Raw genomic sequence first — 26,201 nt, forward strand, 5'->3', positions numbered from 1 at the left:
GGCTTCCGTCTTACATAAAATGGAAAGCACACCATAAGGTAGAATTGTTTGTATACAATTCATTTATGAAAAACTGTAATGATGTTAATTTTTTAAGAAAAATTTTTTGGGTTTGAATTTTTCCATGGAAGAGATGAATAACATAAGCCAACGCTGACTTTGAAACCATAGTTGTGATCATGAATATTGGATTATGGATAGTGAACAATCAACATTGAAAGAATCCAGAATTAATGAATGGAGAACATTAACTCCTACACTATTTTGAAACTACACTATTTCAAAATAGTATAGGAGTCAGAAGTTGATGGATTTATCCATTCCTTTATAAAGTAGTAAGAATAATTGGAAGTGATAAATTTATCCCTTTTAGTTATCCTCACTGTTTAATGAAATGAGCAAATTTCTTTGCAGTTGAGGTAAAAAAGGTAAAACAATATAGGAATTAATACTGGGAACCAGATTTTAAGAATCAGTGGAGAAATGTTATGAGGTAGAGATGTCTTTGCAATTCAAGCTTCTTCTGATCTCTTTATGTTATTAAACCAAGCTGCTGAATGGATGGTGTTCAGTATGGTAACATGAGCATTACCATAATCTTGGATTCGGGAATTAGAAGAATTTGATGAATTTGAAGTGTTGGTCAAGACATCAAAGGCGGATATTGTAGTAGTAGTAGTGGCATGTGATGCAAGAAAGCATGTGCATGAGCTTGTGCAGCATCAGCCAAAAAAAAAAATAAAAATAAAATCACACCATTCCCTCCAAATGCCTGTCCAGTTCCTCCTTAAATTTATTCAACCTCTCAACTACAACGACAGATGGAAGTTTGTTCCAGCAATTAACCACCCGCTGGCTAAAGGCAAATTTCCGCACATCTATTCTACATCTGTCTTTTCTTAATTTGAATTTATGCCCCCTTAGGTTCATAATCTGAACAAGTGGAAGGATTCCATCAGAATTCAGCGTGCTCAACCCATTCAAGGCCTTATACACCTCAATCAGATCACCGCACAGGTGCCTAGTCTCCAGCCACTGCAATTTGCAGAACTTAAGCCTCTCTTGGTAAGAGGATCCCTTCATTCCCCTCACCAATCTTGTTGCCCTTCTCTGTACACGCTCAAGTAAATCTACATCCTTCCTCAAATGAGGCCTCCAGACCTGTACGCAGTACTCAAGGCGTGGCCTGACCATTGCCTTATTCAGAGGTATAATCACCTCCTTTTCCATGCTAGCAAAATTCCTATATATCATTGACAAAACCCCATGACCTGCTCTGGCAGCCTGTCTGCATTGCTCAGAAAACTTCGTATCTGCCTGCACAATTACTCCCAGGTCTTTTTCATTTTCTACCACTTTAAGTGTAGTACCACACAGTTGGTACGTTTTTCTGGGGTTACTTCTACCAAATGCAAAGTACCATATGCAGTACTTTGCATTTGTCAAGGTTAAACTTCAGTTGCCACTTCTTAGCCCATCTGCCCAAATTATCTAGATCCTGTTGCAGTAGCACACTGCCATTACTGTCATTAACAACCCTGCCAACCTTTGTATCATCTGCAAACTTCGACATTAAGCCTGATATACCTTCATCAATATCATTGATAAATATACAAAACAACAGTGGACCCAACACCGAACCCTGTGGGACTCCACTAATAACATTAGTCCACGAAGAGCAGCACCCATTGATTAACACCCTCTTGTCTTCTCCCACTTAACCATCCTTTTATCCATTGTACCAACTTACCCTTAATACCATTCTGCTCCAATTTGTACAATAGTCTTTCATGCGCAACAGTGTCAGAAGCTTTCCTGAAATCCAAATATACGATATCAAAATTATTTTTTACATCCAGTTCCTTTGTAACCACATCATAATATCCTATCAAATTTGTCAGACAAGACTTTCCCTTAACAAACCCATGCTGTGTCTGAATTATTTCTGCAGTCTTGTCTAGATGATCCTGCAATGCATCTTTAACCAGTGACTCCATTATTTTACCCGGAACAGAAGTTAAACTAACTGGTCTGTAATTACTCGTGTCACCCTTCGATCCCCCTTTGTGAATTGGGGATACATTTGCACATCTCCAGTCCGTGGGAACCTCCCCTGAGTCCAAGGATGCGCTCATAATTATGGCTAATTTGCTTAGTTGCTTTGCTGCCTCCTTTAATATAACTGGATAGATCCCATCCACCCCCCAGGTGCTTTTCTTATGTTTAACTTCAACAATTTCTCCTCCACTTTGCTCTCAGTTATTACAAAATCATTAAGTATCCTGCTACAATTTGATAACCTTCTGCTATTTTCAAATCTTAATAATTCCTCATGTGTGAATGTAGGTGCAAAATACTCATTCAATTTGTTGCTATCTGAGTATAATGCGTACAGAAAGGATAGACAGGATAGTATTTGCTCTTAATTAAGAAAAACATAAAATCAAAGGAAGTGCATCCAGTTGACATAGATGGACAGTGCAATGTTGAGTCAGTGTGGTGTGACAAGTAGTGGGAAAGCAAAAATAAGAGTAGGGGTGTGTTATCAACAGTGATCATTCGTGTATTAAGAATTTGCAGATAAAGGAACCACTAGGTGGCAATGATCACAACAGTGTTCTGATGTGGGATTTACTTAAAGCTATACCATATTTCCCCATGTATAAGATGCTCCCATTTATAAGACGCACCTTAATTTTGGGGCCCGAAATTTGAAAAAAAATGTATTTCATAAAGTTATTGAACTCAAGTTTTATTCATCATAAAATTCATACAACTGATCACTGTCAAAATTCCCATCCATTAGCTTGTCCTCATCTGTCTGATGACTAATCACTGTCTTCATATATTGCCTCGTCCTCAATTCCATCTATGGCATTTGAAATACCACACTTCTTAAATGACTTGACAACAATCTCAATCTTGATATTATCCCAGGTACAAACTTCTCCTATAGTTGGTTTCTTCACTCTTCCTGCGGGTGTCAAATTGTTCGCAGAAGACTTCATCCATTGGTTCCATTCGTCTCTCATGGCAGCTTTAAAGGGTTTGTTAATGCTGACATCAAGTGGTTGGAGCTGGGATGTCAAGCCTCCAGGTATGACGGCAAGTTTTGTTTTTTGCTCTGCAGCAATCTTCTTTGTGTTTTTTGTTATGTGTTCCCTGAACTGATCAAGCACCAATAGGGCAGGTTTGTGTAAGAACCCACCTGGTCTCCTGCTCCAAACTTTCTCAAATCAGATCTTCATCCAATCCTGATCCATCCAACCCTTGTCATGAACATGGACAATCACTCCTCGAGGAATGTCTTCTTTTGGCATTGTTTTGCGTCCGAAAATCAGCATGGAGGCAGCTTGGTTCCGTCGGCACAACAAGCTAGAACAACTGTATAATGGCTCTTTTCATGTCCACTTATCCTCACAGTTACAGTTTTCATCCCCTTCTTATCAACAGTTCTGTTACTTGGGACATCAAATTGAAGGGGGACTTTGTCCATATTTGCGATCTGTCCCAACTCAAACTGATGTCTTCCGACATTGAATGACAAAACGATGAAATTCAAGGACCTTCTGCTCATAGCTTCAGGCATCTTTTGGGCAAGTCTAGTGCGTGTACGCATGCTTAGTCCATTCCGTTTCATGAACCTAAAGCACCAATTGTGTGCTCCTTTGAAATCAGTAACGTCTTTTTCATAAGCAATTCTTCTTGCCTCATGCTGAACCATCTTTGTGGACACAGGAATTCCAATTGCCCTTTGCTTTTCAATCCATATCTTCAATTCCCTCTCTAAATCAGGCCATTTTTCTGACTTGCCTCTCATGGCCTTCTTCTACCGTGGCGTTTTCAGTAGGGTTTCTTCTTCCCGTAGCCAGTCTCAGATTGTTTTCTTAGTTGGAGGAGGACCAAACTTACATTCAGCAGCACAATTTCCATTCACTTTTGCAAACTGGATCACTTTTAACTTGAATTCAGCACTGTACGAAAATCTTTTCTGAGCCATTTCTGGGCAGAACGTGGCAAAACTTAACCTAATATACTGGTAACAAAGTGCGAAACAACGAGCGCAAAGACAACAAGCGCGAAAAAGCGGGAAATGCAAGTAAAAAAAATGTACAACCACTGTATAAGACTCACTCAGTTTTTATACCCCAAATTTTTTGAAAAAAGGTGCATCTTATACATGGGGAAATACGGTAATTACCATCAGGGGTAAAGGAAAGAATTTTTGCTTCCATAAAGGTGACTTCAGTTGTCTCAGACAGTTTTTAAATTCTGTACAGTGGGACCAACTGATGATGTTACCAACAGCAAATTCTAAGAGAGAAGCATTCAAGGAATTAATTGTGGAAGCTACTAGACGTTTCATACCTATTAAGAAATATTGTTCGAGGTTTAGGCCTAAATGGTTGTCAAATGGTTGTCGTGGCAGAGAAGAAAAATGCATGGGATGCATATAAATTATCAGGCTACACAGAAGACTATGACAGATATAAGCTAGTCTGTAATCAAGTCACAAAGGAGGTTAAGCAGGCAAAGGCAGATTACGAGAAATCTTTGGCAATGGATGCTAAGAAAAACAGCAAGGATTTCTTTACTTATATAAACTCTAAAAGAAAGGGGATGAATAAATTGGTCCACTTGATATCGATGGTTCGACTGTTAAAGATCCTTCTCAGATAGCAAACAAACTGTATAAGTATTCTGCATCTACATTCACACATGAGGAGTTATTAAGGAAGGAAAAAGCCAGAAGGTTATCAGATTGTAGCAGGGTGCTTAATGATTCTGTAATAACTGAGAGCAAATTGGAGCAGAAATTGTTGAAGTTAAACATAAGAAAGGCACCTGGGGTGGGTGGGTGGGATCTATCCAGTTATATTAAAGGAGGCAGCAAAGGAACTAAGCAAACCCTTAGCCATAATTATGAGAGCATCCTTGGACTCAGAGGAGGTCCCCACCGACTGGAGAGGTGCAAATGTATCCCCAATTCATAAAGGGGGATCGAAGGGTGACACGAGTAATTACAGACCAGTTATTTTAACTTCAGTTCTGGGTAAAATAATGGAGTCACTGGTTAATGATACATTGCAGGATCATCTAGACACGACTGCAGCAATAATTCAGACACAGCATGAGTTTGTTAAGGGAAAGTCTTGTCTCACAAATTTGATTGGATACTATAATGTGGTTACAAAGGAACTGGATGCAGAAAATAATTTTGATATCATATACTTGGATTTCAGGAAAGCTTTTTTGACACTCTTGTGCATGGAAGACTACTTTACAAATTGGAGCAGAATGGTATTAAGGGTAAGTTGCTACAGGATGCTATTGCAACAGGATCTAGAAACATTAAACAGATGGGCTGAGAATTGGCAACTGAAGTTTAACATTGACAAATGCAGAGTACTGCATATGAGTAGGAACCCCAGAGGAACGTACCAGCTATGTGGTAAGCTTGAGTACCACTTAGGGTGGTAGAAAATGAAAAAAGACCTGGGAGCATTTGTGTAGTCAGATATGAAGTTTTCTGAGCAATGTAGACAGGCTGCTCAAGCAGGTCATGGGGTTTTGTCAATAATATTCAGGAATTTTGCTAGCAGGGAAAAGGAGATGATTATCCCCTTTATATAAGGCAATGGTCAGGCCACACCTTCAGTACTGTGCACAGGTCTGGATTCCTCATTTTAGGAAGGATATAGATTTGCTTGAGCATGTACAAAGAAGGGCAACAAGATTTGTGAGGGAATGAAGGGATCCTCTTACCAAGAGAGGCTTAAGTTCTGTAAATTGCAGCAGCTGGAGACTAGGCACCTGCGAGGTGATATGATTGAGGTGTATAATTCTGATGGGATTCTTCCACTTACTCAGATTACAAACCTAAGGGAGCATAAATTCAAATTGAAGAAAGACAGTTGTAGAATAGATGTGCAGAAATTTGTCTTTAGCCAGCGGGTGGTTAATTGCTATAACAAACTTCCATCTGTTGTTGATCTGGAACAAACTTCCATCTGTTGATAGCTTAAAAAAATTCAAGGAGGAACTGGACAAACATGTAAAGGGAATGGTTGTGTAAAAAAAAATATATATATATGTTTTTTTGACTGATGCTACATAAGCTCATATGCTTGCTTTCTTGGATCACATGCCTCTTTTACTATTACTGTTACATCAGTTTTATCATCTTTAGATGAAAATAAATAGATTCATGAGGATGTATCAGAAGTGAAAGTGTGGATGGACTGAAGTTGCCAGAAATAGCAACTGTAATAAACCAGAAAGCTTGACTACCACATGGAAAAGAAGCAGTACTGCCTTCTCAATATCAAGTTTTACTTTATGAATAACATGTTTACAACTTCTGCAAGATGTAGCCAGAAAATAGTTGGCCCCTTCAAATGAATGGCAGGCAGCAGTGTATCTTGCATTCACTTAAATACTGTATGTAAATTATTATTTTTTTAAAATAGGAAAACTGAACTTTGCTTTCTATCTCGATTTGAAAATAGTACTGCATAAATTTTGAAACATCATCTTGTTAGAAAAGTGGCACTTCCTTGCACCCATGTAGAGACATTTGTTCAATACAGCATCTTCTAGCTGTTCCAAGCTGAGTAGAGGTTCATTAAAGTTGACACTTTAGCATCTTTTTTTTTTTTCCATGCCTTTTGGTGAACTGAAATTTTTGTTCAATAGAAAGAACAATCCTTTTCTGTTTAATGATTTTTGAATGTTGCACACAGATTCAAATTAAAAAAAGAGAATGTTGAATTAACCATATTGTAGTAAAACTGAAAAATTACTGAAATGTGACTAGGGTGAGAGAGAGGTTTCTGAGAAACTCAAGAGGAGGCTTGTTTACAGGAAACTTTAAAATATAAACAACACGTTGTAAAGATTGCACGTATTTCTTTTTGTTAGTCAGTTTGGATGGACTTTGACTTCTGCTGGAACCAGTTAATACTACCCTGGCTAATGGAGAGTCTACTGTATCCTATATATTATTGGTACCATTATCTTTTAATTAGTTATATTTATTTCTAATTATCACTTGGCTTAGCCACCAAATAACTGAAACCCCTGGCTTAGTGCTGTGAAGGGCTTTGTGAAGTCGAGGTACCTGTGTGCTTTGCACCTTACAATAAAGATCATATTTATCTAATAACAATAATAACCATGCTTCTCTTTTCTTACACATCACTTCTACAGCATAAACACTATGCATCTGATCAGTCATCATATTAAACTTCTTGAACCAAAAACATACACATGCTGTTTCCTCTCTCTCTCTCTCTCCCCTTCGATCTACATGACAGACATATAAACTGGAATGAGTTTTATTGCTTGTGAAAACCAAATCTGTATTTATAACACAAAAAAAAAAAGGAAAAGAGAGAGAGAGATAGAGAGATTGATTCTTAAACTCATTAATACTGTCTTTTAGATTATGAATGACACTACTCTACATTTTTAAAAAAAAAAATTGTTGATGTTTTCTCAGAAAAGGGTATTTCTGAATCATTTTCTAATGCTGAATTCAAAAATTGACTTCCGTTTGTTTCCATTTCTTCAGATTTCTTCAAAAATCATGAAAGAAAATACAAATTTTTATTAATTTTAGCAGAATTGAAGTTATAGCAAAATGCTACTTTTACCAGACTTTTTTATTTAAATACACGTTGAAAACACTAATAAAAAAGTGATCTCTGATGGTTCAAATTTTAATTTCTTTGATATTCTTGTAGACACTTCTAATTTACAGTCCATCCAACAATAATCAGCCATCATGTTGACATTCCACCTCCCTTTGTACCTCATCTCCATAATCTTTAATGGCGCCTCCATAGTCAGGTGGGCAGGAGCAGCAGTGCGTAGCACATGCTTCTTGATTAAACCTGGATTCGAGCCCGTGACCACCAAATACAGAGGATGCGGAAAGGTCAGGGAATGACCACCGCATATCACTGGAGCAATATGGCCTTAGTTGCTAATGCTCCTAAAAAACCAAAACAACAACAACATAATCTTTAATGACCTGGTGAAACCTCTCACCCTGTTCTTCACTAGCACTTAGATTTTCTGGGAAGTAGTCAATGTGGAAGTGTAAAAATGTACCTTGACACTCTTGTTGCAGCCCAGCTTCTTGAAGTTTGGCAACATGTTTTCAACTATATTTATAGTTTGGATTCTTGTTGTTCTATAAGAAGTTCTCAACAACACACCCAAAACTAATCCATGCCTATTTACATTTACTAAGCAAAAGTAACAGTTATCACAGCAGTTTCTAGGCTCCTCTCAAATCTTGGAAATTGCAGATGGCATTTCACCATTTTGCCACCATCTCTATACTTCAATGCAGTTTCAGCAAAATTTATATGGAGCCCACTGTTTCTCGTTATCACTGAGTTTTACTCCAAAATAAGCACAATGCACATTTCTTTACAAATTCTGTTATTCATATATCTTGTCTCTGCTTGAGGACTATATAACTTCCAAAAATATAACAAAATCAGTTTGGATTGTTCATACATTTGCACTGATAAACACTGCTCCATGGAGCTCTCATGGTCAAGATACAAATGACTTAAGGCAATGTAGCCATCATATGAAGATTTAGTTTACAAATTCAGAGCATTCTCCTAAATTAATACATTCAGTAATTTGACTCATGACATTAACTTAAGTGATTTATTTACACTGAAATAAGTGTAAAAAATGAGTTAAAACAACAGTTTACAAATATCGAAGACCATTGTAAGAGTCTTCATCGCAGAGTATTGTAATTATCAGCATCAGTAGTGGCATCCCAGAGTTTACATCAGTATTGTAAACATCGCAGACTATTGTAATTATCAGCATCAGTAGTGCCAAATGATTCAAGAAAGCAAGCTTATAAAGCTTCTTCTTCTTTATCTTTGCCTTCTTCCCACCTTTATATGGGATCAGCATTTCCTTCCTTAATTCTTTTCCTCCATTCCTCCCTATCCTGGGCTTCCTCTCTCTTTTAAATCCTCTGCCACCTTGTCCTTCCATCTCAGCTTAGGTCTTCCCCTCTTCTTCTTCCCTATCACCTCCAACTTTTCACACCTCTTTCCCACATACTCCTCACTTTTCCGTTCCACATGTCCAAGCCACCGCAACCTAGATTCCTGCATTTTTTTACTCAAAGGCCCACCTTACCCGCACCTCTGTTGTAGTCATTTCTTATCCTGTCCTTCCTCATCACACCACACATCCTCATCTCTGCCACTTCCATCTTCTTCTCCTGGGGCCCTTGTAATCGCCCATGTCTCAGCACCGTACATCAATGCAGGTTTAACCACAGTTTTATACACTCTTCCCTTCATTCTACAATTTACTTTCTTATCACACAGCACCCCACTCATCTTTCTCCAGTTCAACCATCCACATTGCACTCTGTGCTGTATTTCTGCACTCAATCCTCCATCCCTCTCAACGTTCGATCCCAGATACTTAAATTTTGAAACTGATGGTAGCTTTTCCTCCTGCAGTTTTATAGAACTCTCATCTTCTCCATTCAATACCATATATTCTGTCTTTGTTCTACTTATCCTCATGCCTCTCTCTTCCAATGCTTTCCTCCATTCCTCCAATTTCTTCTCTACCTTTCCTTGGGATGGTTCGCACAGTACGATATCATCCGCGAACAGCATACTCCATGGTGCTCTACTCTTCACTTCTCTCACCAACACATCCATTACCAGATATGGGCTAAGAGCTGATCCCTGGTGCAGTCCAACTTCTACAGAGAACCCCTCAGTCATACCTACACTACTCTTAACCTGAGTCACCGCTCCCTCGTACATTTCCTTCATAAGCCTTACGTACTTTTCTGATGTACCCTTCTCCCTCATACCTCTTGTCTGGGCACTCTATCATATGCTTTTTCCAGGTCTATGAACACTATGTGCAACTCTACTTGCATCTCCCTGTATCTTTCCATCACCTGCCTTAAAGCAAAGACCGCATCTGTTGTTCCTCTTCCCGGCATGAAACCAAACTGTTCCTCTCCTATTTCCATCTCCTGTCTTATCCTTCTTTCCACAATTCTTTCCCAGATCTTCATCAAATGGGACATTAACTTTTCCCCTGTAGTTGCCACATTCCTGCACATCATCCTTTCCTTTATAGATTGGCACAAGTACACTTTCCCTCCACTCATCGGGTATCCTCTCCTGCTGCCACAGTTTTTCCATAAAGTCCCATAGGATATCGATCCCTTCTTCTCCCAGACTTCTCCATACCTCTACTGGTATCTGATCAACACCTACTGCTTTCCCTCCTCTTCATTTTTCTGAGTGAGCTTTCCACTTCTTTCCTGCTTATGCCTTCCACTACTCTTTCATTTGTCTCTCCATCCTTGCATAATGCTCTTGGGTTTTCCTCATTTAATAACTTCTTAAAATAGTCTTTCCACCTTTCTTTAACCTTCTCCTGGTCCTGTATAACCACTCCCCTCTCATCTTTTATCTGTTTTATTGATGAGAAGTCCTTTGATGCCTTGTCTCTCGCTTTGGCTATTCTCATCAATTGCCTATCTCCATCTTTCCTTTCCAGTTCCCCATAGACCTCGTCCACTGCCCTTGCCTTTGCTATTGCCACAGCCCTTTTTGCCTCCTTATTTGCTTCTTTATCTTCCTGGCTACCTATTAAATCCCATCTTTTCTTCATCTCCTTCTTTTGTTTTATCACTGATTGCACTTTCTCATTCCACCACCAAGCCTCCTTTCCCTCCGGCACCCCCTTTCCTGATGTTTTTCCCAACAACTCTTCTCCAACTTTCCTTATGATACAAAAATTAAACATCCACCACTCTTGCACGTCTTCCGGTAACTTTATTCCTTTTATCACCTTTTCCCTAAACTCCTTCCTCAAACCCTCCTCTTTCAATCTCCACCATTTTATCCTTTTCTCGCTCTGTCTTGAATATTTCCTACTTTTGTCCACTGCAACCTCCCAATCGACCACAAGCAATCTGTGTTGTGCAGACACACTTTCTCCGTTTATCACCTTGCTGTTCCTCATTTCCTTTAGATGCCTCCTACGGCACATGATATAGTCAATCTGGCTTGTCCTTTCCCCACTCTTGTACGTTATCAGCCGGCTTTCTTTCTTTTCGAAGTAAGTGTTAACTATCACCAGGTCGAATGCCACTGCATGTTCTACTATCCTCTCCCCTTCTCTATTTCTTTCCCCAATACTCCACCTTCCATACACCCTTCCTTCCTTCCTTCCTCTCTCTTGCTTCTTCCTAAATGTCCATTTAAATCGCCCCAACAATCAACCTCTCTTTCTCAGGTATTACCTTGACTACTTGATCCATTTCCATCCAAAAACTGTCCTTTTCTTCTTTCCCGCATCCTACTTGCAGGGCATACGCACATACTATTGTGGCCAAGTGTCCACCTACTTCCAGTTTGATGCTCATAATCCTATCACTCCTTCTGTTAACCTCACACTCTCCAACTTTTAATTCCTTATCTTAACTACAATACCTACTCCATTTCTTCCTCTCTCATCCACTCCCCTAAAGAACAACTTGTACCCTTCACCGAGCTCTTTTGCTTTATTTCTCTTCCACCTTGTCTCTTGTAAGCATAGGATGGATCTTCACTCTTTTTCTTTGCAACAAATCCACAATCTCTCTACTCTTTCCATTCATCGTCCCAATGTTCAATGTCTCTATTCTAACACTTTTCATCCTCTTCTTCTTCTTCTTCTCTAGCTGGACTAACTTCTTTAACCGAACCCGTCCTTTGTTCGGTAGCCCTGACTCTTTTCTCACAGTTTCCGGGCGACGTGACTGTGCATCGCTTATGGGGGTATGCCCTAGCTGTTCCACATATATTTTCCTCATTCTATCATTTTCTTTTGTTTTGGCATAGTTTTTTTATGGCTGGATGCCCTTCCTGATGCCAACCCTCACCATTTATCCGGGTTTGGGACTGGCACCTACTGAGGCTGGCTTGCCCCCCCTCAGTGGCTGGCGTATAGTGCATCAGCCCAAAAAAAAGAATACTTCCCATTTCCTCAATACTTTCTCTAGTTCTTCCTTGAATTTAAGCTATTAACTCCTACAACAACAGATGTAAGGTTTGTTCCAGCAATCAACACCTGCTGGCTAAAAGCAAACTTCTGTAGATCTCTCTCTCTCTCTCTCTCTCTCTCTCTCTCTCTACAGAAGTAGAGAGAGAGAGAGAGAGAGAGAGAGAGCAGCAAGAGCAAGAATGGATTGAGCAAGCTCAGCACTGAGCTTGCTCAATCCATTCAAAGCCTGAAACACCTCAACCAGATCACCTTGGGTTGCCTAGTCTCCAGATTTTGCAATTTGCAGAACCAACGCCTCCCTTTGTAAGAGCACCATTTTATTCCTTTCTCTTATTCCAGCATCTCTACATTCTTCCTAAAATGAGGCCTCCAGACATGGATGTAGCCTGACAATTGCCTTATACAGTGAGTTAATCAGTTCCTTATCCCTGCTAGAAAATTCCTGTCTATCATTGAAAAAACCTCATGAGCTGCTCTGGCAGCCTGTCTGCACTGCTCAGAGAAATTCATATCTGACTTTCAGTTACCCCCAGTTCGTCTTTTTCATTTTTCACTACCCTCAGTGTAGTACCACACAGTTTGTACATTACTCTTAGGTTACTGCTACCAATATGCACTACTATGCACTTGTCAATATTAAACTTAAATTGCCATTTCTTTGCCCATCTGCCTAACTTTTCTAGATCCTCCTGTAGTAGCAATCCGTTATTACTGGCATTAATGACCCAGAAACCTTTGTATCATCTGTGAACTTGGACATTAAGCCTACTATACCTCCATCAGTATCATTGATAAATATAGAAAACAATAATGGGCCCACCACCGAACCCCAGGGAAATCCATTGATAATATTAGTCCACAATGAACAGTGTCCATTGATTACCACACTCTGCCTTCTCCCTGTCTACCATCCTTTTACCCATAGCAACAACCTGCCCTTAATACCACACTGTTCCAATTTGTATAGCAGTCTTTTATGTTTTTATGTTTTCAAGTTTATGATATCAAAATTATTTGTTGCAACCAGTTCCTTTATGGCCACATCATAGTATTCAATCCAATTAGTCAGACAGGGCGTCCACTTTACAAACCCACACCATGGCTGAAGTATAATTTGAGCCTTGTCTAGATGATGCTACATTACTTCTTTAACCAGTGACCCTATTATTTTCCCTGAATTACTCATGTTACCTTGTGATCCCTCTTTGTGAATTGGGAATACATTCACACACCTCCGGTCACCGCTGACCATCTCTGAATCCAATGATGCTCTCATAATTATGGCTAAGTGTTTGCTTACTTCCTTCACTGCTTCCCTTAATATAATTGGATAAATTTCATCTAACCCAGGTGCAGTTCTTATGTTTAACTTCAACAATTTTCTTTCTTCTCAGTTATTCAAAAATCATTTAGCTCCCTATTAAAAATAACTAAACCACTAGCATCCACTTCCCCAAAGAATTCCCTATGTGTGAATGTTGATACAAAATACTCATTGAGTTTATCAGTAACCTGAGCAGGATTAACAACTGTTGAATCATCAATATCAAATGGACCAATTTGATTCATCCCCTTACTTCTAGTGTTTACATAAGTAAAGAAGTCTATACTGTTTTTCTTTGCCCCCTTTACCAAAGGTTCTTTGTGATCTCCCTTCGCTTGCCTAACTTCTTTTGTGACTTGCTGACAGACTAGTTTATTATATCTACCACATGCTTCTGTGTTGCCTGATAATTTATATGAATTGCATGCATTTTTCTTCTGTGCCTCAAGTCTCATTAGTTCATCTGATACCCATTTAGGCCTATACCTTGAACAGTATTTCTTAGTTTTTATGAAAAGCCTAGTAGCTATGAAAAGCATTTAGAATTTGCTAATGGTAGCAGCATCCATTGGTCCCAGTGTATAGAATTTAAAAACTGTCTGAGACCACTGTAGTCTCCTTTACAAAAGCAAAAACATTTCCCTTTACCCTGATAGTAGTTACATCTTTAAGTAAATCCGACTTCAGTATATTGTGATCACTGCCACCTAGTGGTTCTTTAATCTGCAGATTCTTAATGCATGAATAACCACTGTTGATAATCAGATCAAGATTATTACTCTCTCTTATTGTCTCTCAAACATGCTGCTTTAGAAAACATCCAGTGTTTTCTAAAGCAGTATGTTAGGCCTTTAGTCAGCAGCATTTAGTCATGTAGTAAATCCACATAAGCCCTGTGAGGGATTAACACACAGGTTCCAGTCAATATCTGTAAAATTAAAATTGTCCCTTATATAACATATTCTGATTTACTCGTCAAATGTGCAGTTTCTCTGAGCAGTTGTTTGTTGCACTCATCAGAGTCATTAGGCCTATAACACATCCCTACTCTCATTTTTGCTTTCCCAATGCTTATGTCATACCAAACTGACTCAACTTTGCACCTCCCCTCCTCCTCCTATCCTGTCTTTTCTTTCTGTACAAATTGTACTACTCATATTGAAATTCTGCATCCCTTATATCTGAGTGACTCCACAGGTACTGTGGGAATATTACTTTTAGCATTAGTATTAGCAGGGCACATGATACAAGAAAGCAGGCTTATATAGCATCAGACAAAAAAAAATAAAAAAACACAGACCCTTCTCATTTCACCCATCTGCTCATCCTATCCACTCACCCATCCACTCATCTCATCTTATCTGTATTTGGTGACTTGACCAGTACTTCAAATCCATTAAATTTATTTACTATGCTCCTAGCATTCATGTACATATAATTATACATGCACCTGCCTTTACTCTTAGTTACCTTAGCTAACACAGCCCATGTATTGATCTGTTCCATGTTATCACAGCAGGCCTTGAAATCCCCAGTAAGTTGCTTTCCAGGCTGCTGCTTGTTCTAGTAGAAGTAGTGTAGGAATAACTTTCACCTCTTCTAATAGCCACAGGCAGAGATGAATGACTTTCACCTCTGCATGTGGCTATTTTTAATCTATTAATCTTTTTAGTTCCCTAATCTAGCAATTTTTCAACCTATGTAACACTCACATGATAGCATCAGCAAATATTCTTGTACACTTTCTATTTAAGTGTACCCAATCTCTATAAAAACAGTCTCTCCTCTAAATAAGCACAGAATAGGCTGGAAAAAATTCTACCCCATTAGTCTTGCACAGTCTCTGCAGAGCTAAATTGACTGACAAGGCTCTGATCATCTGTATCCTCTTACTGTGCCAGGGCATTTTTGCAGACACATTCAAATTAAGTCACAACTTTTCCTCATCATTTTCCTGTATTTGTTAAGTAAGTCAGCAGATCTCCTATTCTTGATGTTTAGTGCCAATATGTACAACAATTTTGTGTCTTAAAAGATATCCACTCTACAATGTCATCAACTTTTGCCATACCTATTAATATCGAATTCGATATTAATAATGAATCCAGAGTGCACAGGCCTCTTTAATCATATTTTGCCATACCTTTGTCCTATTCCATCTATACTTTTTTGCACAATACATTTCCCTGACAGTAGAATCACCAACAATGGCTATACCCTGTTGGTCCTGTGCATTCTGCACTGTCAGTTTCTGTTATATTGCTTGATGCTGAATTGTGAGCTCTGGCATTGAGTTGGGAAACTAAGAGCTTGATGAGCCCCCAATTTATTATTATTAGCCATATGGTACAAGGAAACCTGAGGCTTATGCTGCACCAACCAAAAAAAAAAAAAAAAAAATTCCAAGAAAAAGAAGAATTTAATCCCTTTGATGGCACTACCCAGCTCTTCAAGCTCTCATAAAGGTCCATCATAGTGCTGAGCTGGCATTATTATTATTATTTTTTTTTTTTTCTCATTTATTCACAGTCTCTGCACAGAGAACACACAAATAAGCTAAAACTAAAGCATTTCTTAACTTCTTTCATGAGTGTGCTGTTGTAACAAGATTCAAATCCACCCAAACAGAAATGGTTTTGTGAATTTACTTATTCTTTTCAGAATGGGAGCATTTAGCAAAAAAATTTCTGTGCATCTTGCAAACAAACAACAGTTGACCATGATGAAATAAAATAATGTAAATGGTCTTTTTTTTTCCCCTCGCACAAAGTCAGATTAATATAAATTAACCACACTGCTTTAGTTTTTAATCTTTGCATAACACTTTATTGCATGTATTTCGACATATTTTTTTTTAAAGACAGTTTTTAGTGTGTTAAAGGATACGTTTCAGCTAGTTTGAAAGTAATGAAAACAGTGACCACTGGAAATAAAAAAATATCATTCATTAGTATGATTGTAGGCATTTAAGATAAATATGTAAGCCATATGTGGCTTGCAAGCTAAATATATTGGAGATCCTTGATTTAGATGGATGTTCATTATAGGCTTGTATTTATATTTTTAAGTATTGTTTCATGCCATACATTGAGAGTGTGCTCAAGAAATAAGTAAAGTTTTGAACATTGTACTATCCTTAAAACATATAGTAATATATCTTTCCCTCCTACTAGCGTCAGCTTCGATTTATGGAAGAAAATGAACAAACAGATCTGTGGTTTGATATTCCTCCTGATCAGGTAAGGCAAACAGCTTAAGCACAAATTTTGTTTTTCTATAACACTGCATTTGTGTTATAGAAAAAATGTTTATATATTTTTTTTATCACAGTGTTTACCCTTCTGGCCTGATACCGATTCGATGAAAATGCTTGTGAAGTATCGGGATAGCAAAATTGTTTCCCAGCACTTTTCCTTTGATGTTCCCAACACAACTGTTCTTAGAATGGATCATGGTGTAAGTAAATAATTTTTATTTCACTTTGTTTGATAGTTATCCATACAATAATTTCATTACTCTGAAAAATTATATGCTTATAATGAGAAAAATAAAAAACCTCAAAATTTATTGGCAGTTTGCTTGCATTAATAAATAGTTATTAAATTGGTGTGAAAGGTTCCTTGCAGTTTATTGAAAAACACTTTTTGATTTCTTAGTTTTCCTTAACAAATGTTTTAAGTTTTCCTTGTCTCTTAATTTGTAGATGTAGATTCTCAAGTCTGTACTTCTGATGAGTATGACTAAATGGTATAGTAGCTTGCTGTCTGAGGTAGTCAAGCTCCAACTGCCAAGAAATTTTCTAGTGATCAAAGCATTTTACTTGTTTGGCATTATTTGATAACTGTATTTGTTTCACTTTGCATTATACATTCAGAGATTAAAATATAAAATGATTGTGTGATGACACCAAAAGAAGGAAAAAACAATTTTGTTAATACTAACTAAACTAACTTTAACAAGCTCTGGTCACTAAGTGGCACTGCTCTTACCTCCATATGGTAGGGCCAGTAAGCTGGCAGAGGAAAGAAATATACCCAGGGCTAAAAGTACAACAAGATAGGCAATCTAAATCTCTAGATTTTCTTTAAATACTTAACATAAAGTGGCACATTATCCTATAGGCAAAAAAGACATCTGCCCAGGGCCCTGATCAGAGGGGTGTCCAAAATCACTGTTTTAAAAACTCATTGCTGTTTTTACTAATATTTTTAAGTGATTTTCATTGGAAACTGAACTTTCTACCTGCCAAGGTCAATTAACTTGAAGATTAATTTGTAAATATGACTAAATGGTATTATTATTTTTTCATGTTTTTTTTTCAAAAATGGTTTTACCAATTTTGATGAAATTTTATATTTAGTTCTTATGTCATATAATTTATTTGTTTTATTATAACAATAAAATGAAATTGAAAATGTTCTTTATTAGTTTTTCATTTAGATGGTGTCCCCAAATTCCATTTTGCCTTGGGCCCCATGAAAGTATAATGCGCCACTACTAACATAACCAACACTTAGAACACAAGAAAATGAATTTATTCAAACTCTTGAGAAAACTACCCACAACCTTTACCACTGTCACTGTTTCTCTTCACTCATTCTGCTGGAGAGCAGATATTCTTCTTTAGCCAATTAAAAAGATGGATGTTTAAACTAGTACATAAAAATAAATATCCTGAATGTAGTAAAATTCCATAACCCTTGCTAGAGTACCTATATATATATATAAATTCTATACAGTGGGACCAACTGATGATGTTACCAACAGCAAACTCAAAATGGGAAGCATTCAAGGAACTAATATTGGAAGCTACCAGGCTTTACATACCAACTAAGAAATATTATTCAAGGTTGTCAGATGAACTAATGAGTTCATCAATGAGCCTAAATGGTTGTCAGATGAACTAATGAGACATGTGGCAGAGACGAAAAATGCATGGAATACATACAAATTAATGGGTGACATGGAAGCCTATGATAGATATAAGTTGGTCTGTAACCAAGTCACAAAGGAGATTAGGCAGGCAAAGGCAGATTACGAAAAATCATTGGCAAAGGATGCAAAGAAAAACAGAAAAGAGTTCTTTACCTATTTAAACTCAAGAAGGAAAGGGATGAATCAGATTGGTCCACTGGATATTGATGGTTCAACAGTTGAAGATCCTGCTCAGGTGGCTAACAATCTAAACGAGTATTTTGCATCTACATTCATGCATGAGAAGTTATTCAGGAAGGAGAATGACGTAGGTAAAGTAAACATTGGCAGTGAGATAGATGATTTTGTAATAACTGAGAGAAAAGCGGAGGAGAGATTGTTGAGGATAAACATAAAAAAGGCACCTGGGGTGGATGGGATCTATCCAGTTATATTAAAGGAGGCAGCAAAGGAAGTAAGCAAACCCCTAGCCATAATTATGAGAGCTTCTTTGGACTCAGGGGAGGTACCCATAGACTGGAGATGTGCAAATGTAACCCCAATTCACAAAGGAGGATCAAAGGCTGACAAGTAATTATAGACCTGTTAGTTTAACTTCTGTTCCAGGTAAATTAATGGAGGCACTGGTTAAAGAAGCACTGCAGGATCATCTAGACAAGAATTCAGTTATAGCTCAGACGCAGCATGGTTTTGTTAAGGGCAGGTCTTGCCTGACCAATTTGATTGGATACTATGATGTAGTCACAAAAGAACTGGATGCAGGGAATAACTTTGATATTATATATTTGGATCTTAGAAAGGCTTTTGATACTGTTGCACATGGAAGACTGCTGCACAAATTGGAGCAGTGTGGCATTGGAGGCAAATTGCTGCTATGGATAAGGGGATGGTTGAGTGGCAGAAGACAGAGAGTGGTAATCAATGAACACTGCTCAACGTGGACTAATGTTATTAGTGGAGTTCCTCAGGGTTCAGTGTTGGGTCCGTTGTTGTTTTCGGTGTTTATGAATGATATTGATGATGGTATATCAAGTTTAATGTCCAAGTTTGCAGATGATACAAAGGCTGGCAGGGTTGTTAAGGATACTACTGATGCTATGCTGCTGCAACAGGATCTGGAAAGGTTGAACAGATGGGCTGAGAAGTGGCAAATGAAGTTTAACATTGACAAATGTAAAGTACTACATATGGGAAACAGTAACCACAGAGCAACGTATCAACTCTGCGGTACTACACTGACAGTGGTGGAGAATGAAAAGGACCTGGGGGTAATTGTGCAGGCAGATATGAAGTTCTCTGAGCAGTGCAGACGAGCTGCAAGAGTAGCTCATGGTGTCTTGTCAATGATATACAGGAATTTTTCTAGCAGGGATAAGGAGGTGATTATTCCCTTGTATAAGGCAATGGTTAGGCCACATCTTGAGTACTGTATACAGGTCTGGAGGCCTCATTTCAAGAAGGATGTAGAGCTGCTGGAACGGGTACAGAGAAGGGCAACAAGAGTTGCCCTTCGAAGGGTTGCTCTTACGAAGAAAGGCTTAAGTTTTGCAAATTACAGAGTCTGGAGACTAGGCACCGGCGAGGTGATCTGATAGAGGTGTATAAGGCTTTGAATGGTTTGAGCATGCTCAATGCCAATGGGATTCTTCATCTTGCTCAGAATAATCACCTCAGAAGGCATAAATTCAAATTGAGGAAGGACGGATGTCGGATAGATGTGCGGAAATTTGCCTTTGGCGGGTGGTTGGTTGGTGGAACCGACTTTAGCATTAGCATTAGCATTAGTAGAGGCATTTGAGGCAAGAAAGCAAGCTTATGCAGCATCAGCCAAAAAAAAAAAAAAAAAAAAAAAACCACTTCCACTTCACCCCTCTGTTCGTTCAAAATACCTGTCCAACTGAGCCTTAAACTTATTTAGGCTATCAACCTCCACCACAAGGGATGGAAGTCTGTTCCATCCCTTGTGGTGGAGGTTGATAACCAACCACCCGCTGGCTAAAGGCAAATTTCCGCACGTCTATCCTACATCTGTCTTTCCTCAATTTGAATTTATGCCCTCTCAGGTGATTTTTCTGAGCTAGAGGAAGAATCCCATCAGCATTGAGCATGCTTAAACCATTCAAGGCTTTATACACCTCTATCAGATCACCTCGCTGGTGCCTAGTCTCCAGACACTGTAATTTGCAAAACTTAAGCCTTTCTTCGTAAGAGCACCCCTTTGTTCCATTCACTAATCTTGTTGCCCTTCTCTGTACTCGTTCCAGCAGCTCTACATCCTTCTTGAAATGAGGCCTCCAGACCTGTATACAGTACTCTAGGTGTGGCCTGACCATTGCCTTATACAATGGAATAATCACCTCCTTATCCCTGCTGGAAAAATTCCTGTATATCATTGACAATACTCCATGAGCTACTCTTGCAGCCCGTCTGCACTGCTCAGAGAACTTCATATCTGCCTGCACAATCACCCCCCAAGTCCCTTTCATTCTCTACCACTGTCAGTGTAGTACCACAGAGTTGATACGTTGCTCTGGGGTTGCTGTTTCCCATGTGTAGTACTTTACATTTGTCAATGTTAAACTTCATTTGCCACCTCTCAGCCCATCTGCTCAACCTTTCCAGATCCTGTTGCAGCAGCATAGTGTCAGTAGTGTCCTTGACAACCCTGCCAACCTTTGTATCATCTGCAAACTTGGACATTAAGCTTGATATACCATCATCAATATCATTTATAAATACAGAAAACAACAATGGACCCAACACTGAGCCCTGAGGGACTCCACTAATAACATCAGTCCACGATGAGCAGTGTCCATTGATTACCACTCTCTGTCTTCTCCCCCTCAACCACCCCTTTATCCATAGCAGCAATTTGCCTCCAATGTCACACTGCTCCAATTTGTGTAGCAGTCTTCCATGTGCAACAGTATCAAAAGCCTTTCTAAGATCCAAGTATATAATATCAAAGTTATTCCCTGCATCCAGCTCTTTTGTGACTGCATCATAGTATCCAGTCAAGTTGGTCAGGCAAGACTTCCCCTTAACAAAACCATGCTGTGTCTGAGCTATAACTGAAGTCTTGTCTAAATGATCCTGCAGTGCTTCTTTAACCAGTGCCTCCATTAATTTTCCTGGAACAGAAGTTAAGCTCACAGGTCTATAATTACTTGTTTCAGCCTTTGATCCTCCTTTGTGAATTGGGGTCACATTTGCACATTTCCAGTCCATGGGTACCTCCCCTGAGTCCAAGGAAGCTCTCATAACTATGGCTAAGGGTTTGCTTACTTCCTTTGCTGCCTCCTTTAATATAACTGGATAGATCCCATCCAACCCGGGTGCCTTTCTTGTGTTTATCTTCAACAGTTTCTCCTCCACTTTACTCCCAGTTATTTCAAGATTCTGTAGCTTACTGCTAGAGTTGAATACACCTCTGGCATTCCCCTTGCTGAATAACTCCTCATGTGTGAATGTCGATGCAAAATATTCATTTAGTTTGTTAGCTACCTGATCAGGATCATCAACAGTTGACCCGTCAATATCAAGTGGACCAATCTGATTCATCCCCTTCCTTCTAGAGTTTACATAAGTAAAGAACTCTTTGCTGTTTTTCTTTGCATCCCTTGCCAAGGATTTCTCGTAATCTGCCTTCGCCTGCCTAACCTCCTTTGTAACTTGGTTGCATATCAACTTGTATCTATCATAGGCTTCTGTGTCATGTGTTAATTTGTAAGTATCCCATGCATTTTTCTTCTCTGCCATATGCCTCATTAGTTCATCTGACATCCATTTTGGCCTAAACATTGAACAATATTTCTTAGTTGGTATGTAAAGCCTAGTAGCTTCCAAGATAAGTTCTTTGAATGCTTCCCATTTTGAATTTGCTGTTGGTAACATCATCAGTTGGTCCCACTGTATAGAATTTAAATACTGTCTCAGTCCATCGTAGTCGCCTTTACGGAAGCAATAACCCTTCCCTTTACCCCTAATGGTAGTTACCTCTTTCAGTAAATCCCACTTCAGCACACTGTGATCACTGCCACCTAGTGGTTCATTTATCTGCAGATTCTTAATGTATGAAGAATCACTGCTGATAATCAAATCAAGAGTATTACTCCCTCTAGTTGCCTCCCGAACATGCTGATGTAGAAAACAATCATCCAATAAATCCACAAAAGCCCTGCTAGTGCGTGAATAACCAGCCCCCAAATTCCAGTCAATATCTGGGAAATTAAAATCTCCCATTATAAGACTCTCTGATTTACTGGTCCACTCTATTTCCCTGTACAGTTCCTTATTATACTCATCAGAGTCATTAGGCCTATAGCACACTCCTACTCTCAATTTTGATCTCCCAATGCTTATGTCACACCAAACTGACTCAACACTGCACTGTCCAGCGATGTCAACTGGCTTCACTTCCTTGGTTTTTATGTGTTTCTTAACTAATAGCATAACCCCTCCCCCCTTCCTATCCTGTCTGTCCTTTCTGTAGACGTTGTACTCCCCAAATTGCAGTTCTGCATCCCTTATATCTGTGTGACACCACGTCTCTGATATCCCAACAATATCTGTCTTCGATGTTTTGAGCAATACCTCAAATTCATCAAATTTATTTACTAAACTCCTAGCATTGGTGTACACGCAAGTATACCTGCACCTGTTTCTATTCTTAGCTACCCTAACACAACCCATGTGTTTACTTGTACCGCAATGGCTCCCAGCAGTCTCTGAAATACCATGCATCTTGTTTTTCAGGCTTCTGCTCATTCTAATAGAAGCAGTGCAAGAATCTCTTTCACCTCTGCCAGTGGCTACTGTCAATCTATTGGTCTTTGTCTCCCCCCAAGCTAGCAGTTTTCTGACCCACCTAACACTGCCTCGATAGCATCAGCAAATATTCTTGCACCCTTTCTATTTAAGTGTATCCCATCCCTGTAGAAGCAATCTCTCCTGTTAACAAGTACAGTCCAGGCTGAAAAAAATTCTACCCCTTGAGCCTTGCACAATCTTTCCAGGGCCGAATTGATTGACAAGGCTCTCATCATATACTCCCTCCTATCGTGTCTGGGCAGAATTGCAGACACTTTCAAATTCAACCCTAATTCTCGGCTTTTGTTCAACAGTGACCTGTACTTGTTAAGTAATTCTGCCGGTCTCCTACTCTTAATATTATTAGTGCCAACGTGTACAACTATATCACCTTTTGTGCCCTTAAAAGATGATATTCGCTCTACAACGTCATCAACCTTTGCCCCTGGCAGACATACCCTGGTCCTGTTTCACCTATCTTTTTTACAAAGCATATTGCCCGTTTCCCTGACAATAGAGTCACCAACAACTACTAGTTCCTTCGGGACCAGCGCATTCTGCCTTGGGGGTTGTCTCTGTGTCATGCGATGCCCAAGTGCAAGCTCTGGCGTTGATGTGGGCAGCTGAGAGCTTGATGGGCCCCTCAATTTAGTTTCTTCGAGGGCATCCACCCTGTCCTTCAAGCTCTCATATAGGCCCACAAGAACGCCGAGTTGTTGCCTGATATCGATACACTCCTTGCATCGCGCACACACAAAGACATCCCCCTTGGCAGTATCATGTCCCGTACCCGATTGCTCTGCAAACATCAAGCAAACAGTGCATTTTATAAGGCTGTGAGTCAGAGGACAACTGCTCCCCTCAGTTCTGCTCTGAGCCACAGCGCTTCCATTAGCTTGAGCCTTTTGCTTTGCTGCTCTGGTCTGAGTCATGATTCTATTAATTTATTAATTAATTATGTTATGTTATTAATTATGTTAAATATAATTAATTATATTACGTTTGTAATCTAAGTCGTTATATGTATTTATTTAAACGTACAATTTAACTGCTAACGAAGTTCAACTAACGCTATCTAGTACGGCATACAACTATCGTATCACAATAGCGGGAAAATTTACGAACGGTAGCGGAGTTGAAACACGTGGAAACCTTTACCGATACTTTTATGCAATTACAAGGCCGAGTAAAGAATAAATACACCAAGTTAATCAGAAAATCACAAAATAATGTTATACTACTAAATTTAAATCAAAAGTTTTAGAAAAACAATAATTTCAAATTAATAAATAAGAAAAATCCACTTAGCGGCTTGGAACACGACCGTCTCTAGTAGCCTCGTCAGCAGACTCAATGTATGGTGATTGCAAATTTTATAAACAAGGTAACATGTACACAAGTTAATCAAAATGTTGAAATACATACATTCAAAGTTTTCATTTCATTTATAATATCAAACAGGTTTCAAAGATTTATTAATAACAACTGCTAAGAAGACTGACTTACTGACTGACTTCCCTTGTTGTTGAAGTTGATAGCCTAAACAAATTTAAGCCTCAACTGGACAGGTATTTCAAACGAGCGGAGGGGTGAAATGGGAGTGGTGTGTTTTTTTTTTTTTTTTTGGCTGATGCTGAATAAGCTTGCTTTCTTGCATCATATGCCTCTACTAATGCTAATGCTAATGTTGATAAAAATAATTAATTACAAAGAAAGCAAAAAAAGTATTAAATCAAAAATATTAAACTCTGTTATGGATCCAGGTATTACTAGTTACAGTAGAGAAACCTGGCAACCATAATGAAATATAGACAAATGTTTATATTCAGTGTATAGGGAAGGAAGGTTGACCTGTCAATTGTAATTACCATAGAAAAATTGAGAAGGCCTGTAAGGTGAAGGAGATAATGTGAAATAAATTGATTAACATGAAAATAGAAATAATAATGAAGATAGCAATCTTACCTAAAGTAGTGGGTCCTAAAGCTTTAACTCCTTCTTCAAAGGGTCAGTAGCCAAAACCATAGGAGCCATAACAATAAGCAAGGGTCTCTGTTTCTGTTATGATGTATACATGCGAAATGTATAAATCATAGCCGACCCAACAGAGACTAAAAAGAAAATAATAAAAAAAAAAAAAAAAAAAAAAAATTGCCAATAGAACTGTTAAGGAAAAAAAAAAATTTTTGTTTTGAAGTCAAAAGGATAGATATATTAAAAAAATTACTTCAACTTACTGTGTGTTTGGAATGGAATCTGTGAAATAGTTGCCTGTGGTGGGCGCATTATAGCCTTAGTAGCTAATGCGCCAATAAAACCAAATAAACAAGCCTGTGGTGTTTACAAAGTAACATTGGAGAACCAAGGATAAAGCCGATAGATCGCTGTCCAGAGTGTTTATATCAGTTGAATCAACCACGTGTTAGAGGGAGGAAGTGGAGTCGTCGAAGAGAAATGCCCCGTGTTATGTGTAAGTAGGTAAATAAACAAATGAGGCACTGTGCCAGCAGAGGGAGATTATTAATGAAAGACACAAAATTTTGTATAAGAGGGAAAAAGGAATGATAGCAGAGTAATAGTATCTTGATATTGCTTTTGGCCAGTGTAATTGCACACGAGAAATAAAATGTAGTTATTAAAGAAAGCAAAAAAGTAATTTGAAGAAGAGTAATATAGTTGTGCTCAGGTTGTCCGGGGTTACTGAACCCATACCATAGTTGGTCCCTGGACAGATGTCTGGATAAATACCTCATATGTTTAAGTCAGTATTGTTATTGTCATTGGTATTGTTATTGTAAAAAAAAAAAAAAAAAAAAAGAGACATAACAGAACACAATACCCCCATGTATTGCCAATCCATGGGCACAAGCTTTCTACACCATGAGACACAACAGAGGCTAGGGGATATATGACTATACCCCCCTAGCCTCTGTTACACAAGACTGAAAGTAATATGTAATCAAACAGTAAATATGTTGTTTATATCCAAGTTGTAGTTTATGTTTTTTTAATTTTATAATATTTACCACTTTTTTGGAAATGATGGTAAAGGAATGTTGTAGGG

The 26,201-nt window shown here is 38.6% G+C and overlaps 1 protein-coding gene across 1 annotated transcript in view; it reads left to right on the forward strand.

Annotated features, from left to right (window-relative positions):
- Positions 1 to 26,201, forward strand: part of LOC150088255 (intermembrane lipid transfer protein VPS13A-like) — a 3,009,916-nt gene that overhangs the window by 2,227,797 nt on the left and 755,918 nt on the right. Inside the window, exons 59-60 of the mRNA XM_090370087.1 lie at positions 16,567 to 16,632; positions 16,724 to 16,849. Coding sequence (XP_090226213.1) covers positions 16,567 to 16,632; positions 16,724 to 16,849 — 192 coding nt within the window. The remainder of the gene's footprint in view (positions 1 to 16,566; positions 16,633 to 16,723; positions 16,850 to 26,201) is intronic.

The sequence above is a fragment of the Mastigoproctus giganteus genome, chromosome 3 (assembly GCF_048544385.1).
Source record: "Mastigoproctus giganteus isolate SK-2022 chromosome 3, ASM4854438v1, whole genome shotgun sequence".
In the NCBI taxonomy this organism is placed as follows: Eukaryota; Metazoa; Arthropoda; class Arachnida; order Uropygi; family Thelyphonidae; genus Mastigoproctus; species Mastigoproctus giganteus.